General features: G+C 37.1%; 2 protein-coding genes and 1 long non-coding RNA gene across 3 annotated transcripts; 2 read left to right on the forward strand and 1 right to left on the reverse strand.

The window, feature by feature from the left end:
* Window positions 1-66: 66 nt before the first annotated feature.
* On the forward strand, window positions 67-16,983 carry LOC136258488 (uncharacterized). Its single transcript, XM_066051802.1, has 3 exons — window positions 67-183; window positions 7,125-7,421; window positions 15,188-16,983. The coding sequence occupies exons 1-3, from the start codon at window positions 144-146 to the stop codon at window positions 15,778-15,780; spliced, it is 930 nt and encodes a 309-aa protein (XP_065907874.1). The 5' UTR covers window positions 67-143; the 3' UTR covers window positions 15,781-16,983.
* LOC136257414 (uncharacterized) lies at window positions 5,948-6,815 on the reverse strand. Its single transcript, XR_010701972.1, has 3 exons — window positions 6,680-6,815; window positions 6,130-6,199; window positions 5,948-6,067 (listed from the first exon to the last, which is right to left on the reverse strand). It is a non-coding gene; the product is annotated as an uncharacterized lncRNA (long non-coding RNA).
* LOC136259235 (uncharacterized) lies at window positions 16,093-16,935 on the forward strand. The gene is made up of 2 exons (XM_066052723.1): window positions 16,093-16,769; window positions 16,890-16,935. Exons 1-2 carry the CDS (start codon window positions 16,093-16,095, stop codon window positions 16,933-16,935), a joined length of 723 nt encoding a protein of 240 aa, XP_065908795.1.
* Window positions 16,984-18,199: the final 1,216 nt, after the last annotated feature.

Consider the following 18,199-nt stretch of genomic DNA (forward strand, 5'->3'; position numbering starts at 1 on the left):
TACCTCAAAACTTGAACTATAGATATTACTCTAATATCTTTGCTTGAACCACGCCCAAAGCCTGTATGACCACACCCATTATTGTCGCATCATGTTTTGAATGACGCCATTTTTTTGTCGCCATTCACTAACGTTGTTGTTTAATGACATCCAAGGATACTCCAGCGAGTATACCACAAACTGGTGAGTGTACTTTTGTGTTGTACTCCATATAGGCTAGGGTCCTCAATCCGAATTTTTTTTACAAATCGATCCCCCTACCCGAGCCCCTATAGCTACCATTGTGGGACGTTCATGGACTGGTAGTATATCCCATAGCTAGATCTACCATGAAACCGGAGACACGATTGTTATCTTCACAGAAGTTTCGATTTTAATGGGGTGGAATAAAACGACGGGGACTAAGAGAGATAAAACCGGGGCAGGGACAGGGGACGGAAACAGCGAAAGTGGATAGTACTAGGGACAGGGAAATGAAGGACTACAGTCAGGACTCCCTACTAGAGTCACATACAGTGGATGTGTATATATATTAAGGATGGTTTTTATTTATTTATTATATTAATGTTTTATAGTGCGCACACACACAAGCACTTGATGAGCTCAGGTACACACACAGCCGATACAAGTATGACAATGCACATGGTGTACTAAAGGTCTGTAGGCTTATGCTACAGCCAAAAGTAGTATTACAAAGTTATAACAAGTTGATGTGCTACTTCTAAAAACCAGGTGCCATGCAGCTAGCTAACTTATCTGGAATTAACCAGTAGGTTTTTGGTTGTGCAATAATACATAATTTATTGTAATTCTTGGATTTCATAATTCATGAAATTTTTCTTCAATTATGTTATGAACTGCTGAGGAAGCGCTTGTTATACAAATCGCTTTTAACAACATATTACGCACAGAAGTATCTTCTAAACTGTTTTATAGTTTGACTATTGTGTTTTTTTCCCACAAATTCTCTTGACAAAACCTCAGAGCTGCTCGTCATTTTCGTTCGCGTACGTAGGGGATACACACCCTTCCCAACTTGAAGAAATAGGCTATTCGTGGTAGTCTACGAGGCTAGTACTGTTGTTTCTCAATTGTTAAACGCCTGTAAAACCCAAAGGGAAGGTAATTCATGAAGTCTGAGGAGAGTCGCCACACCGTATTTCAGACTGCCGAAAAGAAACCATCTCAGAGCAAAGTTTACCTGCGCGGAAGTTTAGTACAGCCTTCATTTTGCTTTTATTTCTTATGTAAAAGCTGCTTTTACCATTTAATGATTTTGCTCGTGTGAGTGCGTACAGACAAACATAGATAGGTAGATAGGTACACACACACACTTTTACGAAAACAATTTCAGTAAACCAGATGCGTGCCCACAGCAGTCTTAGGCCAACTGTGGGCGAGCGCCTAGTTTTAAAAAAAGAGATCACATAATAAATTGTTTATAACTGTGTAGTTAATTCAGTAACACATACCGACTACAGGGACAGAGGTAGTGCAGTGTATGAGGATTGAGGGGTCGAAGTTATGAGTGAAATGATCCCAGAAATGTGACTTAACTCCGTTCCTCATAGTATCAACAGACAGATTAATGTTCAATTAATGGAAGTACATTCCATAAATGACAGATCCTTACAAAGTAAAAGTGTCGTTTCTGAGTGGTTTCCAGAAACCGCCGGTCAAACAAGATCGTTGAGATACCCTAATAGAACAGTCGCTCTAATAGAGCAGTCACCTTAATCATGAATAGTATACTTTATCTTAATAGAGCAGTCACCATAACCCAAATGCAAAATGATATCAGAGTCTAATTTTAATGCTTCCTATGGATCATGTCCCTGTATAGATTACGCATGCACACTAAGGCATGCATTCCACATAATCATGGCTGTGTATAGCTTTAGGAACTGGCATTACACAAGCCTGGATAGAAAACCGGTTATCAAAAGATCTTTTACTACTTACAAAAATTAATGCTAATTATGTGTAAGCAAGGCTGAAAGATCCAAACACTACTGGAAAAGTATATCCAGAAAAGATCTTTTGATAACCGGTTTTCCATCCAGACTTGCCAGGGCCTAAAGCTACACAGCCATGATTATGTAGAATGGAAGGCATACCTTATAGTGCATGAGAAATCTACTGCAGGAGTCTGGGGAATGATCCTTGGGAAGCATTGAAATTAGACTCCCAATTATCATTTCGCATTAGGGTTATAGGATGACTGCTCTATTAGAGTGACTGTTCTATTAGGGTATCCGATCTTGTTTTACCAGTTTCCGGAAACCACTCAGAAACCATCCTTAAGCAGATATTATACATCCGCTGTCACTCTGCATGTAGCTAAAAGGAGTCCTAACTGTAACCCTTCATTTCCCTGTCCCTAGTATCCACTTTCACTGCTGACCCGTCCTGGTTTTACCCCCCTTGGTACCTGTCCCCCGTCCCGGTTTTACCACACCCCATTTAATATCTTGCAAAATGAAAATTTTAGTTTTAAAATTTCTTGCTCCAACACAGAGGACTGGATAAACTTCCTACTTAGCTAGGTATTATCTAGAGTTATTGTAGGGGTTTGCTTTCTTTAAAAAAATCAGAAAGCGAAATGCGAATTTTCAAATTCAAACTGTCTAGCTACCACCCAAGACAAGAAAAGCCAACTCTTCCTCATAGTGATGTGATAAGGTTGGATGCATATGCTGTTAATCTGGAAAGGATCTGAGACTGATCACCATCTGGGTGAAGAGCATCAAAATTTCAGTTACTCCCTGTATTCACAGGCTTTAGCCTTCTCACAGGTCCCTAGTGGGATAGCATTTAATAATAAAATAAAAATTTTCATGCGTCATTCCATGGGATTCTCTCAATGGTGCCAATGTCCTTTCCATGCAGTACTTCTGATGCCACACTGGTCACCTAATTTTGTCTAGAATAATGATAAATGATGGTCCAAAATGTTTGGTAGTAGGTAGTAGTAGTTGGTGTTTCTGTGATTTCATATGATGCAGTATACCAGCAGCTTACCAGGAGTTTCACCCAGCTGCATCTTGAATCGAAAATCAGGTTTGTTTTGGGATATTTTGCAACATAATGGTGATGTAAGGTGAACTAGTAAAGATTTTCAGTTGCTGTGGAGCATGAGGAGGTGAAGTCAACTTTGTACAATTTAGCTGCCTCCTGTGACACAGAGCTTATAACGACGCATGGAAGCTGTGGATGAAATAATAATTGACAACCACTGCTACCAAACGTTCAGGGACATCTTTGACCATAGTTGTAGTCAATAACTGAGCACTGTTGTGGCTGCAGAAGCACTGGAAACGGCTAGAAAGCGTGATATAATTCTTTAACGCTGCAGAAAATTTTGACGCTCATCACCTGGGGGTGGAAAAATTTTGTACGAGATTTCAAATCTTTGTAATTTGGCAAGATTTCAAGCAATTTATGGAAAGATTTCAGAGTGTTTAAAATCTTAGATATCTAGAATAATAGCATTGTTGGCTGCAATTTGTGAATTTGTACAGTTTATAAATTACACTGCGCATTTTGTGAATTAATAATTTGTGCAACAATTTATAAATTGGTGCACATTTTGCCAACTGCTATAATATCATGCATTTTATGAGCTCCTAGATATTGGTCCACTCAGTATACCATATGTACCGCTGTCACATTCTTGGCCAAGTGCATGTCTTAGCTGTCTTCCTCTTCTATGACTAATAGGAATGGAGACACACAGCCATCCGATCCAATACACTGAACTACACAGGTGTATAGAACCCTATAGCATGATTATGGGCGCACAACTGTATTGCAACTTGCTGTTGTCAATAAAGATGCCCCTGGGGAAACCAGTTGAGCTGATTGCCTCTTAAGATTCAGTGTCATTGTTCTTTCTCATACCCTGAGCTATGACTTTTACAACTACTGTCAAACAGTACAGTAGTACTGTTTAAGTAGGGATCCCCAAAAATGACCACGCCGCCTAAAATGCTGCCTTCAAAAATCATCCTGGAGACAAATTACGCCATGAAAATCACCTTTACAGAATAATATTAGTCCATCTAACATGAATTACAGCATTAAAACAAGAAAACATGTACCGGTGACTAGATATAGATTTTTTGAAAAAAATTTCCAAAACTTGAAATTTGGTCTGCCTCACTCACTCACTCATTTACTCACTCTCACTCACTGACCACAGTCGCAAGCCTAGAGGCCAAACGAAGCAGTGCATGGCCACCATTTTATGCCACAATAATAAACCCATCAATGGGTTGTGCCTTTTGGGGTTCCGACTAGTGTAGGCCCTCTGCGCCTTGTTGTTTCTTTTATCGTCAATCAGGCTACGCTTGTCTTTTCCTCATCAAACAAAACCATATCAGGGCATTAATTTTCCATATCAACATTTTCTTTCAGCAGCATATTGAGACACCACAGAATTATTTCAGAGCTGGATTTCAGAAGCGCTTCAGTCCTGGTGCTACTATAAGAGGTACACTAGCTAGATATCTGCAACTTCGCGACTGGGATCCCATTCACGATCACACCCATCAAATAAATATCTACACTGTAGGTATCAAATAAATATCTACACTGTAGGTGGATTAATGGTGTTAGAATATGGAGACCACACCTCTTAACAATCTAGCAATTTACTTAACAGTAGCTAAACAAGATGACCTCATAGCTAGGTAGCTGCACACCCCTTTGTTGACTTAGATACTCTAATAGAACAGTCAGTCTAATACAACAGTCATGCATGATATTCTAATAGAACAGTTACAAATTACACTGTAACTAGCTAGCTGTGCTACAACAAGTAGTGTTACAACAAAAAAACTGAACAAACTGATATTTTTAACAAGTTGATGTTGTGCTACTTCTAAAAACCAGGCGCCATGCATCTAGCTAACTCATCTGGAATTAACTATAGACAGTATATACTACTATGAATTAACCAACTATGTATTACTACTTTACAATAGGGTAGTTTTGGGTTGTGCAATAATATGATTAGCTAATTCTCGTATTTCGTAATTCATGAAATATTCGTAATTCGTTCAATTACGTTGCTATGTACTGCTAAGGAAGCGTTTGTAAACGAACCGCTTTTACCAACATATTACGCACAAAATCATCTTCTAAACTGTATTATAGTGTGACTAACGTGTTTTTTCCCACAAATTCTCTTGACAAAGCCTCAAAGCTGCTCTTCATTTTCGTTTGCGTACGTAAGGGATACACCCGCTATTCCTGGCATTGTACGAGGCCTGCACCGTTGTTTTTCAGTTGCTAAATGCCTGAAAACCTCAAGGGGAAGGTAGTCTGAGGAAAGTCACCACACCCGTATTTCAGTCCGCCGAAAAGAAACCACCTCAGAGCAAAGTTCACCTCTGCAGAAGTTTAATACAGACTTCATTTCACTTTTACTTCTTACGTGAAAGCTGCTTTTACCTTTATTAAACGATTTTGCTCACGTGGGTGTGTACGGACAAACATAGATAGGTAGATAGGTACACACACACAATTTTACGAAAACAATTTCAGTAAACCAGGCGCACGCCCACAGCCGGCCTTCGGCCGGCTGTGGGCGTGCGCCTGGTTTAAAATTGTTAATTTAAAAATGAAGTAGGGATCTATGCAGTAGTGAAACAAGAGATGAATGATGGTATTACAGCATAGCTCAGTGGGAAAGTCCCTACTTTGACATATTAGCTATAATTTTGCTCAATGCCTAAGTAGGGACATTTCCACCGAGCTGTGCTGTAATACCATCATTCATCTCTTGTTTCACTACTTTTATTACATAGATCCCTACTTCACTTTTTAATTAACAATTTATTACATACACTAATAAAAAAATACACAACATATTTTGATTGACTTCAGGCATATTGCTAATTGTTATCCTATATACAATCTCCAGTATATTGAGTTACAACAGCTCCATATCTAGATAATATCCATGGTTATAACCATTTTCATCCTGTCTTGCCGTAACTGCATGCCTTCTTAAGCACCACACATGGTATCCCAACATACAAGCAATTTGTTATACCTAGCTGACCTATGGAGTTAACACATTTTCAAATGCATTATAATCTCTTCAATGTGGATTAAAAGTCTCACCAAGTGAGCGAGCTGCATCGATTTCTGAAAACCAATCATCCTGCAAGAATGCATTAGTCATCCAATGGTTCTATAAACAAATAAACATTAATCTTAACTGAGACCAACATATATATGGTCAAAATTTAAAACCTTTTTGTTACCTTCTTATTAATAAGGTTAGCTACTGGAGTTACTGTAATTATATAGTTATCTGCAGTTACAGCCAGATATTTAGTGATGGGTGCATAGATACCCCACTTGTATACCCACAAGCAGGCCCACAAGTTTCATGCCACTTATATGACTGCAATTAAAGGGGTCAGTGGAAAAAAGCACATATGAAAAATAAAATGGGTCTATAGTGGGCATTAAATAGAATTTCAGACACTCCTGAATTGCCATAGACTATTGCAAATTTGAATTTGGTTGTGACTTAAACTTTTAAGCACTGTTGTGGAAACATTATTAACATGCCTAACCAAGCAATTTTGTTTTTACAAGATCGCAAATGTCAAAGTGTGGATTACCCTCTTTTTCCACTGACCCCTTCAATTAAATTGTAACTAACATGTGCAGAAGAATGGACATGTCCTTCTTTACTGGATTTTACCTTCATCTGAAATCTCTTTTAAAGTGCATAAATGTATTTAGCTATATCTAGTTATAACTAGACTGCTGTACATGTTTTGCATATTAGTCTACTGCTACTGAAATGATACATGGGAGCAATGGATTTGTAACTCATCTGTGTTTGTAAAGAGCTCTTTATATTCCAGCCCAACTCTAGAAGTAGTTTACTTTTGCATTCAGTTTTTTTTAGTCACATACTAGTTGCTGTTCAATGTTTTTGCTCACATGGGTGCTGATAGACAAACTTGTCAACCTATAATTTGTGTAGATTGTAACACACACGCACACACACACACACATACACACACACACACATACACACACACACACACTTATGGATATCAGTATCAATTATTTTTCTATGTATGAACAACTTTACACAGGTTCTGACCATCCTGAGCTAAAGTACCTGTATAGACATGTCAGAGATTCAGTTGCAGTGAAATGGAGAAATATTGGGGTAGAGTTGTTGGAACAGAACGATGTAGAGAAATTAAATTTAATAAAGATGAACAATGCTGGGGATGCTAGTGAATGTTGTGGAGAAATGTTGGAGTTGTGGCTTCATAGACAACCCAATGCATCTTGGAATCAGTTGATAGAAGCTCTGAGAGCTCCTGGTATTAAATTGAATGATGTGGCATCTAAAATTGAGGGAATGTTGGCTTCCTCTATTGAAGGTAACATTGTTGTTATATGATATGTTTCCTACAGTTGCACTTGGATATTGATCTTGATAAGGCACAATTTTGACCTAGTTTTGCTAAAACAGGGGCTTATATACCAAGAGCATTTGTGATTGAGTCTGGGAAGTCTCCCATGATAACTGGTTTACGTTTTCACCACAAACACAAGGCTACATGAATATGCATATGAAGAGTCACTTTCAAAACTATCCTATAGAGTTAAGTGGTCAGCCATGCAGTGATAGTTGGCAAGAGCAAAAAATAAATCTACAATATGCAAATATATTTGTATCCTTTCTTACACAAAACTTTCAAGCTTGCAAGGAATGATCAACAAGTGCTCCATGTAAGTCTGCAGACAGCTATGCACAATGCAAAGTAGTCATTATTGTTATTACATAAGCCCTTCCCCTCATTTGAAAGCTGCTTATATCATCTAATGTGCATATTACGTAGCACCACCTCTAGAAAATCTGAAAGACTAGACTATAGACTATGATGGTTGACTGCACTCTCCTCTATAATGAAAGCAATGATGTCTCATGAAGCAAGGCTGTATTTTCTCTTTGTAATTAGGTGGGGACAGTATATGCTATTTGGTAGAGATAATCTCCCTAGCTACCCGATATGGTAAAGGAGGAAAACAACTATCTTGATAATGCAAGACTACAATGTTGTTCCATACTAAATAAGAAGCCAAATTGTTAAGTTGTGGTAAGGTTTTCTCAGAAACACAACACATTTTCTGTGATGTACCAAAATTTACCCTTGTGTAAGAAGCATGGTTCCTACACGTGTAGGGCAACATTAAGAAATTTTGTAGGAAATATTGCTACACTGTTGAATTTTGTAAGAAAGATTCCTACACATGGCACAATGTGTAGGACATTTCAGGAATAATTCCTACAAGTGTAGGAATTATTCCTACACTGCAAGAAAATGTCTTACACTTTGCTCATTGTGTAGGAATCTTTCTTACATAATTCATAATTCAACAGTGTGGGAACATTTCCTATAAAATTCTGCAAAAATTCTCAATAAATCACTACACATGTAGGAACCATGTTCCTACACAAGTGTAAAATTCCTTCCAGCACTTCACCCCAAAATTATGATTTCTAATGATTCACTTTGAAACTTATCTCTTAAGTGCATACCGTAGTGCACCACATGCAGTTAAATTATCTAACACAATCAAATTCTCATCACACTGCATACACGATTTGATTCTGAGGATGAGACCTGGTTGAAGCAGACAAATATATCCTACACTATCCAGAAAATGAAGTAACAGCGGTCAATCAATTCTAAGTCTTGATGAAGCTAATTATAATACTTTATTTGTAATGTTTAACATGCATACATAATTATGTACCTCACTAGGTGTCTCTAAAAATGGATGCTTAAAATTTGCAACTTGCTTTAAGAGCTTTTTATCCTTCAACCCTTGTGTAAAATCCCTAAATGGTAAGTCATTTAATGTAGTACATAAATATAATGCTAAGTGTAATGGGACCTAGTCTGGGAAAACTAGTCTTATTGCCTATTTAAAAGTATTGAGAAATGCCGGTTTTAAGCATTTATTGTGTTGTAGCTCGCCAATGGTTGAAGCTACATGCACCAAATTTTCACAGAGCATCCACTGTACAAGTAGCCAACAGTCAACCATTTTATATACATGTAGTTTTTATCTCGATGTTGCCTATATCTGACAACTCAAAAGGGGTGGTGGAAGAGTGGTGGAGGGGAATTGTTTACTAAACAAAAAAGGAACGCGTGTGGATGAATTAGGCCAAATTATGGCCATTATTGTCTCAAAACTGGCTAAAATGAAAAAGGAAATTTACAGCACAGATTTTTATTCAATACCACAAAGCTGTACAGTCACATACAGCCATTCCCAGGCTGGTCAGAGCTCCATTTAGGCCCCAGACCACTCGTATGGATTGCCACTGTGCTTGGGAAAAGCAAACCATCAAAAGCAGACCACTCAAATCTAGCTCATTTTGATTGTGAATTTGATACTTTATTTGAGTTTTTGGTGAAAAATCAAACTTGTTGTCATGGGTGATGAGACCAATTTTCTCAGATTCAGTCACATATAAATTATAGCTAGTTTTAGAAGAGTGTCAATTCAAAGGGAGTTTCAGGATATCCTTGATGGATTCTTTGATGGTATTTTTTTTTACTAATTTGTTGTATTACTTAAAGGTTAGCATCATCAATTTCATTGAAATTCCATTCTTCATATAAGCAAGGTTTCATATTTTTGTTGAAAATTCCTTGAAATTGACTTGTGAGCCATGAAAACTGGTTTTCAAAGCCTTTTTATATGTCATGGAATTAGAAGGCTGCACCTTTTTTACAGTTTGTCTGTAATCATTGACTGAATTTGGTGATGATCTGTCTTTTTATAATTATTGTTCTGATTTGTGCTAGCTTGTAAAATTTCTATTTTTTTACATTTGTTTGCTGACATTTTTAAGCACAATTCATGATAAGTAAACTTCGGACCATGAACTTTTATAACACTTCATCGAAGGAAAGTACAGTGTTACAATTAGAGATGGACCGATACCACTTTTTACCGATATTTCCAATTACCAGTATTTGCACTGAAATTATTTGCCGATACTGATACTATACATTGAAGCCTAGACAAGTTTATTATAGAAATTTCATTGTTGTGATACATAGCTAGCTATTAAAATATCACAGTAATTGATTGATCTCAGTTCAATCAAGTTTTAAATGTATAACAGCTAAACATGATAAAAACATCATTGTGGATTACTAATTTCTTGATTTGAGGTAGATTTCTTGTAAGCTTATTGATAAGGCAATTAATTTCGTGGGCGGCCGATAATTGTACAATGTTTGTTACAGCTTTTCAACCAAACCTTTTCATGAAAAGGCAAGCCAAGTAATCATAAACTTATTTCTTGAGGAACAACTGCATTACCATTTAGTTACAAAGGATTCACGTGCTCTAATATATTAGAATACACACGGAGCAGTTGCAGCAATACTCGGAAAAGGGTAACAAAGGCTTTGTTTCGCTACATTGTTAGCTCAACTAAGTTACTGATTAGCTCAACTAAGTTATTAGCTACTGGAAACTTAGCTAGAGATGGTTTAATAAAAGTGGTGAGTGTCTACTGTGGTATCTGTACCTTGTATTACCGATACCGATCCGATATCGATACCACTGGTATCAGGATACCGATACCACTGGTATCGGCATCGATACCGATACTGGTATCGGTATCGGTCCACCTTTAGTTACAATTGCATGATGAAATGCACACCCCTGTAATAATTACTAGTAAGCAAAGTATCCATTTTTGCTTTCTATTGGGCTATGTATTTTTGCTTTGTATTGAGGGGTCTGGAGGTGAGCCCCAGACTTTGACACATTTGTACATTAAGATGCTTTAAAATTTACTAGTTTATGCTCTTCTAATTATTACCCATTTAAATTTGCTATTTTCAATATAATACAAGCTATGTCCTTCTTGATATACTATACTTTACACATGGAGAACAATATTTGAAACTAGTCTACTGTTTAAGTGAGATGAGCAGCTGACAGCAGTGGCAGAGTGATAAAAGTTTGGCGGAGATCCCTAGTTCAATTCCTGAACAATTTTTTTAGACATTTTTTGTACACATTACTTACGGTGACTGTTCTATGAGAGTGTTTTGATTCACACGTTCAGTTTCTCCTTAGCCAACACTCTCAGCACCTTCACACCACAAAAGGTTTGCAGTAGAATGGTTAGTCTATCTGCATACTGATTTTAAACATATTTCTATACCAGTGGTTGACCATGCAGTCATTACAAAATATCCGCTTGAGAATTTTGAAAATCACTTGTACGTAACTTTGCACCACGCTGTACATAAATTTGTACTAGTAATAGCATAGGTAGCAGTGAAATTTGGGGTAAATACCATGAGTGTTGTATTGGAAATGGGGATAAATTTCCAATACAACAAGAGTGGTATTTATCCCAAATTTCACTGCTACCCATGTTATTCCCAGTTAATACCATATTCGCTGCATATACGCATGCTGTGCATTAGAGTTGCTATGTACACAATTTGTCACTATTTATTATTATTTAATTTTGCTGTGAAAACTTCACAAACAGAAGAATATACACAGATATAATATAATAAATAATGTTAGCTATTGATTGCAAAATAATAGTTACGTAGCAGAGATTTGAATATGTCAGTGTTTTCCGCTTCAAAGATGTAGCGAGGTAGTACATTCCATTGCCTTGATGTTGATGGTATAAAAGAGTATTTGTAGGTGTCAGTGTTACAAAATGGTTCGATGAGTCTGAACATATGGCATGATCTGGTCTGTAGCTGGTACTGTGATGTCTGTAGATGAAACTCAGGTATGTATTCAGGTGGTAAATAGACATTTTGTTTAAGAATGTTGTATAGCATAGTTAAGGAGAGCTGTTCTCTTCGAGACTCTAGTGATTCCCACTTAAGTTCGTTAACCATCTGTGTTACACTAGCATGATAGGAGTATATACCTTTGACATATCGTGCAGCACGCCTCTGAACGTTTTCTAAAGCGATCTTGTCAGTTGTTAAATGAGGGTTCCAGACTGTAGTTGCATATTCAAGTTTAGGGCGTACTAGGCTAAGGTAGGCTCTCTCTCTAAGATGAATAGATGATGTCCTCAAGTTACGCTTTAGCAGACCAAGCATCTGATTTGCTTTGGAGGTGATAGATTGGATATGTAGGTGCCACTTCAAATCACTCTGAATAATGATGCCTAAATATTTGTAATGTTCAACAGGTGAGAGGAAATGATTGTGTAGTCTGTAGGGAGTAATGATTTTATTTCTTCTAGGATGTAAAACAGTCATGGTAAAGCACTTTGATACATTTAGTCTCATCAGCCATCTCTGCTGCCATTCTTGTAACGCACATAAATCTTCTTGTAACCTCTCAGCATCTTCAGGGGTACGGATAGCCCTATATATTATACAGTCATCAGCGAAAAGTTTAATAGAACTATGTAAAATGGATTCCGGTAGATCATTGATATAGATGGAGAAAAGAGTAGGGCCAAGGACTGTGCCTTGAGGGACACCAGACAGTACTGGGCATCTGGGAGATGAAATACCATCTAGCACAACACACTGCGTTCGATGATTCAAAAATGAGGAGATCCAGTTTTTCAAATTTCCTCTAATGCCATACCAGTCTAATTTGTACAGTAGACGTTGGTGTGGTACTGTGTCGAAAGCCTTTGCAAAGTCAGTGAAGATAATATCTGTCTGTATTCCAGTATCATAGCAACAGGATAGATCATGTAATAGTGTGATAAGTAATGTTTCACAAGAACGAGAATGACGAAAGCCGTACTGATGATCACTTAGGATGTTGTTGGTTTCTAAATGTTTCATGATGTTTGAGTTTACAATTTGTTCAAATAATTTAGAGACAATGGAAGTTAGTGAAATTGGTCGATAATTGGAAGGTTGTTGTCGGTTACCCTGCTTAAAGATTGGTGTAATATTTGCAGATCGCCACTCATCAGGAATGACTCCAGAGTCTAAGGAGCACTGAAACAATGTTCTTAAGAAGGGGGATATAACATCAGCTGTTTCTTTAAGTACTCTTCCATGTATTTGATCAGGTCCACAAGCTTTATTGGGGTTGATGTTAAGCAAGAGATTGTAAACGCCTTCTACAGATGTGTTCACATCAGACATTGTTGGATGGGGGCTGGGACCCTTGTCTGGTAGTGAGGATTTTGGTTCCTTAGTGAACACAGACTGGAACTGTTGGTTTAGTACTTTAGCCTTATCCAAACTAGTTTCATAACTAGTGCCATCGCATTTCAGCACAGGTATATTGGTATTTTCCTTCCTTAGAGCTTTGATGTAAGACCAAAACCTTTTCTGGTTTGAGTGAGGATGCCCTTCTGGAGAAATAAGGTTATTTGTATAAGACCAGTATGCAGATCTTAGTTCCTTCTGGACAAGATGTTTCAAAGATTTAAATTCAGCATAGTTGGCTTCTGAAAATGAATTTTTACATAGTTTATGCAGCCTATCCCGTTTTCTCATCAGTCTTTTGATGTTTTGATTCATCCATGGCAATCCCCGTCGTGCTTTTGTATGTTTATGCGGGATATATTTGTCTACAACCTGGGCAATGGAGTGCTTAAATTTTGACCACAACTCTTCTACATTTGTCTCTTCAAAAGTGCCAACGTGGTCGGATGTGAGAAGGGTGTAAAGTTCCTCTTTGAGTGCATTCCAGTTTGCCCTGTTGTACATGTAGATGGATCGTGGGATTTGTCTGGTATGATCTACTTTAGCATTTACTTCAAAGCAAACGATATCATGGTCACTAATTCCAGCTATGCTTTGAATGTTGAGTATGGTGGAAGGTTTATTTGAAGATACTAAATCTAGTGTGTTGAAATCGCGTGTAGGAAAAGTGACAAGCTGTTGAAGTCCATGATCTTGCAGGATTTCTAATGAATATTCATGTATTGCTCTGAACGATGAGCTATGTTTTACGAGGCTTTCTGACCAGTCGATACCTGGTAGGTTGAAATCACCAGTTAATAGGATAGTGGGGTTGTTCGTAGTTTCATTTAATTGGTGTAATGATAAGTCTAGTTGGGTGAGAGAGTATTCGTCATTGATATGTGGTCTATAGTATGCTGCTATGTACAATGGGGAGCCAGAAATTATTAGTTTTGCCCATATGATCTCGCAGTCCGTGCTGAGAGAAGGTAGATCAACAGATGAGAGCTTATTAGAAACTGCTAGGAGCACTCCTCCATACCCATCAGGCCTGTCTTTGCGATAGATACTATAACCAAGTTCAGGTGGGATTATTTCACTATTCATGACATCTGGGGTTAACCACGTTTCTGTTCCAGCAAGAATGTCTGGTTTCTCTTTATCAATCAAAGCTATCAGATCAGGTTTTTTATTCCGGATTGATTGAAAATTTATAAGTAGAATTTTTAAATGATTAGATGTCTTATTACATGTTGCAGGTAGTCAATTAGAAGCTTGGTCAGGAGGTGGAGTTTTTGTAGCAGTTGCAGATAATCTGTTCATAAGTTGCAATTGTTGGTTCTGAATTGTTGCATGAAGTTGCATGTATCCAATCAAAACCAAGTTTTCCTGGTTTTGATTGGATACACACTTGTCCAGACACATTGGCTTTCCTTGGCTGTACAACACACTATCATGTGCCCAGTTTGGTACTGTAATAGAAAAATTAATATCAATGAGTTAAAACATGAAAACCAACTACTGTATACACGCATTTAACAAGTTGTTTTAATACAGCAGTCATTTAATTAATAATTATAAATTCAAAATAGTACTAATTTCACTTAAAATCTAGTTATTCTGTTTACTTGTAGAAAAATTAGAGAGATAGACAAAAGCCACCATATATAATACAAAAATCTAATTCATAACAGCCAAGCTGTAAAATAGGGTGCAGTCTTAAATAAGTAGGCTAGTATGAAAAAATGTATTATCAAAGATGATGGTATTTGTCAATTAATTTGTAATGTCACAAATCAAGTGATAGTGTATCACTGCAGCCATTTCTTGCTTCCACCCGACCTTTGATACCATATCTTTTTCATGCTATCGTATTTTGGATGGCTGCATCCTCTTTCACAGCTTGGCTGTTTTGGATTAGATATGGTACTACAGTGCTAGCGTATAAGCTGATGTGTTATATTATACAGAACCAAAGCAAGCTACTGGCAACAGCTCTCACTCTACACCAGTTGATTCGGTTCCAATAACATTTTCTACAGATGAAGATATTGAATCTGCATTTTTGAGACTATCACTTGCCGTAACTACAGGAATAAGTGAAAACAATTTCTCTAATTTACAAAGAGCAGCAATTGAAAAGGCAAAATCACAAAGATTTCCGAAATCCCATGAAATTCTTCCTATTATAAATGCAGCTAAATCTTTTCAAGCATTGTGCACAATGTTAGCAAATAGCTCATACTGGAACTTTTTAGATATTAGGATGATAGAAGCTATGGCATCTGTTTCTATGGTGCCTGCTGTACAAAAATCAGTTGAAAATTTCAAGAAAACATTTTTTGGAATGACCATAGAAGAAGCAGCTCCCTATTTTCCAGTAGATCTACGTATTAAGCCTGGCTATACTCAAGTAATCGAATCTCTTGACAAGGACCCTAGGAAAATGACCATTGGTGAACTGCATAAACACCGTTTCTACTTGGAGACTGAGCTGTTTGAAACAGGAACTGATACCTGTACAATATATAGGATTGTAATTGGGTCAGTCAAACTTACATGACAAATTTACTTTGATCATGTTTACCAAGCATACTCATCAATCACCAAGAAGTATTTTCAACTTCCATCTTTAGGAATTACTCACTTATCAATTCCTGAAATATTAAGTTGGGCAGGTTTACCTATCCCATGGTGTGGACAAGAGGTAGGAGAAATTGGTCCTATTGAAAATTCACCACTCCATATCAGACATGAACCTTATCCATTACCTTTAGGGCTAAGATGGTCTAATCCAAGCTTTGATGAGCTTGATATGAACTTCCAACGGGCTGTATAGAGGGGCTTTGACTTAAGACAACACTTGCAATGGATTATGTTACATCCTAATAAAGGGAATTTATTGTTTGCAATCAAAGGTAATGATTTATTGGTGACAATTTATTGTACCCCATTATGTATCAGAATTGGAAAAAAGAGGTTACCTGTGGTACGTTTTCGTCATTCCAAATTCACTGATGATGGTTCACCTCAACTATTATACAATACAGTACTCAGAGAAATAATGAGAAGAGTCAACTTGATTGGAATATCACAGTCAATGGTGTTGACTACTTCACTGGACCTTGTTAGACCAGTTGCTATTCTTACCTCATGGTTTTATTTTTTCTTACATCCATTATTCCCACCACTTCCAAGCAGCTCTCCAAAAACAACTGGTTTAAGACAATTGATGTCAAAAGACATTGCTAAAGGATTATCTTTTGTCAATCAGTATATGTCACAGTTTGAGATTGGGCAATTCTTTCAAACTGAAGAAGAATTTTCTCACTATTTCTTGTGTCCATCGATGCCAGGCTATGTCCACACGTATGTTGCTGAGGATCCTATCACTGGTGCTATAACTGATATGTTTGGGTTTAAACTAACTGATACTATAACTGATAGATTTGGGTTTAAACTAACTGATGCTGATAAAACCAGAGAAGCAATAGTTACTACCATTATTCCTACTAGGTCACCTGCAAAACAACTGATTGTTGACTTACTGCTGTGTGCCAAACAAAAAGGGGCTGAAGTAGTTAGTACTATCCAATACGGACTCAAAAGGGACAATTTTGAAACTTTATTTTTCAATTGTAATTTTGTATATTTACACATCTACAATTACAGGTACCCTGAGGTTGATGAGGACAACTGTTGTGTGCCAGTTTTTTAAGTGCTATTGTGTGCTATGTAGTTAAGTACTATTGTGGTATGCAATGTTTATGTTGCTGTAATATTATTGTAACTATATAAAGTTTATGCATTACTGTATGTATTAATACATGAATGTAAAAATGAATGGTGTTAATGTTTTTTTAGTGTTTTGTAGTACCTACAGGGTGTATACTCAAGTTGAGCATGTGTGTGTTTAAGCACTTGTTTCCTTCTATATAATGTTATATGTACATATTGAATGTTTGCTCTAACTTCATCTTGGCATATAGTAAAAACCCATATTAATCCCTGTTATATGAGTACATAACATTGCAGTTTGTGGTATAACCACCATATCTCTGATATCAGTTTTGTAGCTCTTGCTGTGTACAAAATGTGTTTAGTAGTTGTGCATATTAGTTGCTGTATAAATACACATTTGATTTTAGAGGAGCTGTGACAAGACAAGTGTGTGTGTGTGTGTGCATGTGTGTTACATGAAACATAGTGAATTTTGGACCATTATAATATTTAATGTTTCTTAGCAGCTGGGGGCTGTGCCCCTGTTAGTTACCAATAGCTGTTGAAAACATCATTGAAAAATCCTGGCTATGACCCTGGATCCACAGTCCCTAAAGTAAAGAGTTAGCTTTCAACTAGACTATTTTATTTAGTTTCAAGTGATGTTCTCTTGTGTGAAGAACAGGCATCGCAGGTAAAGTATTTGGCCAATCAAAATTGTAAAAAAATAGCTAAGCATAAGTCTGCCCTGCTAGTTGTGGGACTTTTGTCTGCTCTTTACTAAGCATAACAAAACACAAATTTACTATGTCTCTATGATGCACATACCTGCACACACACACACACACATACACACACACACACACACACACACACACACACACACACACACACACACACACAATTATATGTGTTTAGGTAGCCTCACAAAGCCATACTACATAACACTATTATGAACCCCATAATCAATGAAAAGCTTGTCTTCAGTATTTAAAATCTGCACAAAAACAGTCAAGTTGTGAGAAAATGTGTGGCCTAAAAAGCTTGGGTGAAAAGGTGTGAAACCAAAGGTGGTGGCTGCAATGATGTTAAGAACTCACACAGCCATTATTGTTAGAATTTATTAGCATATGCACTATATAATTTCTGTTGACCAGGTTTACAAAAGTGTATGTAACTGTTTAGAGGTAGTACTTTAAATAAATACCTTAGTATTAACTACTAAATACTATAGTGGCCTGATGTCAACTGGGAAAGCAGCC

Source organism: Dysidea avara, chromosome 6 (genome assembly GCF_963678975.1).
Source record: "Dysidea avara chromosome 6, odDysAvar1.4, whole genome shotgun sequence".
In the NCBI taxonomy this organism is placed as follows: Eukaryota; Metazoa; Porifera; class Demospongiae; order Dictyoceratida; family Dysideidae; genus Dysidea; species Dysidea avara.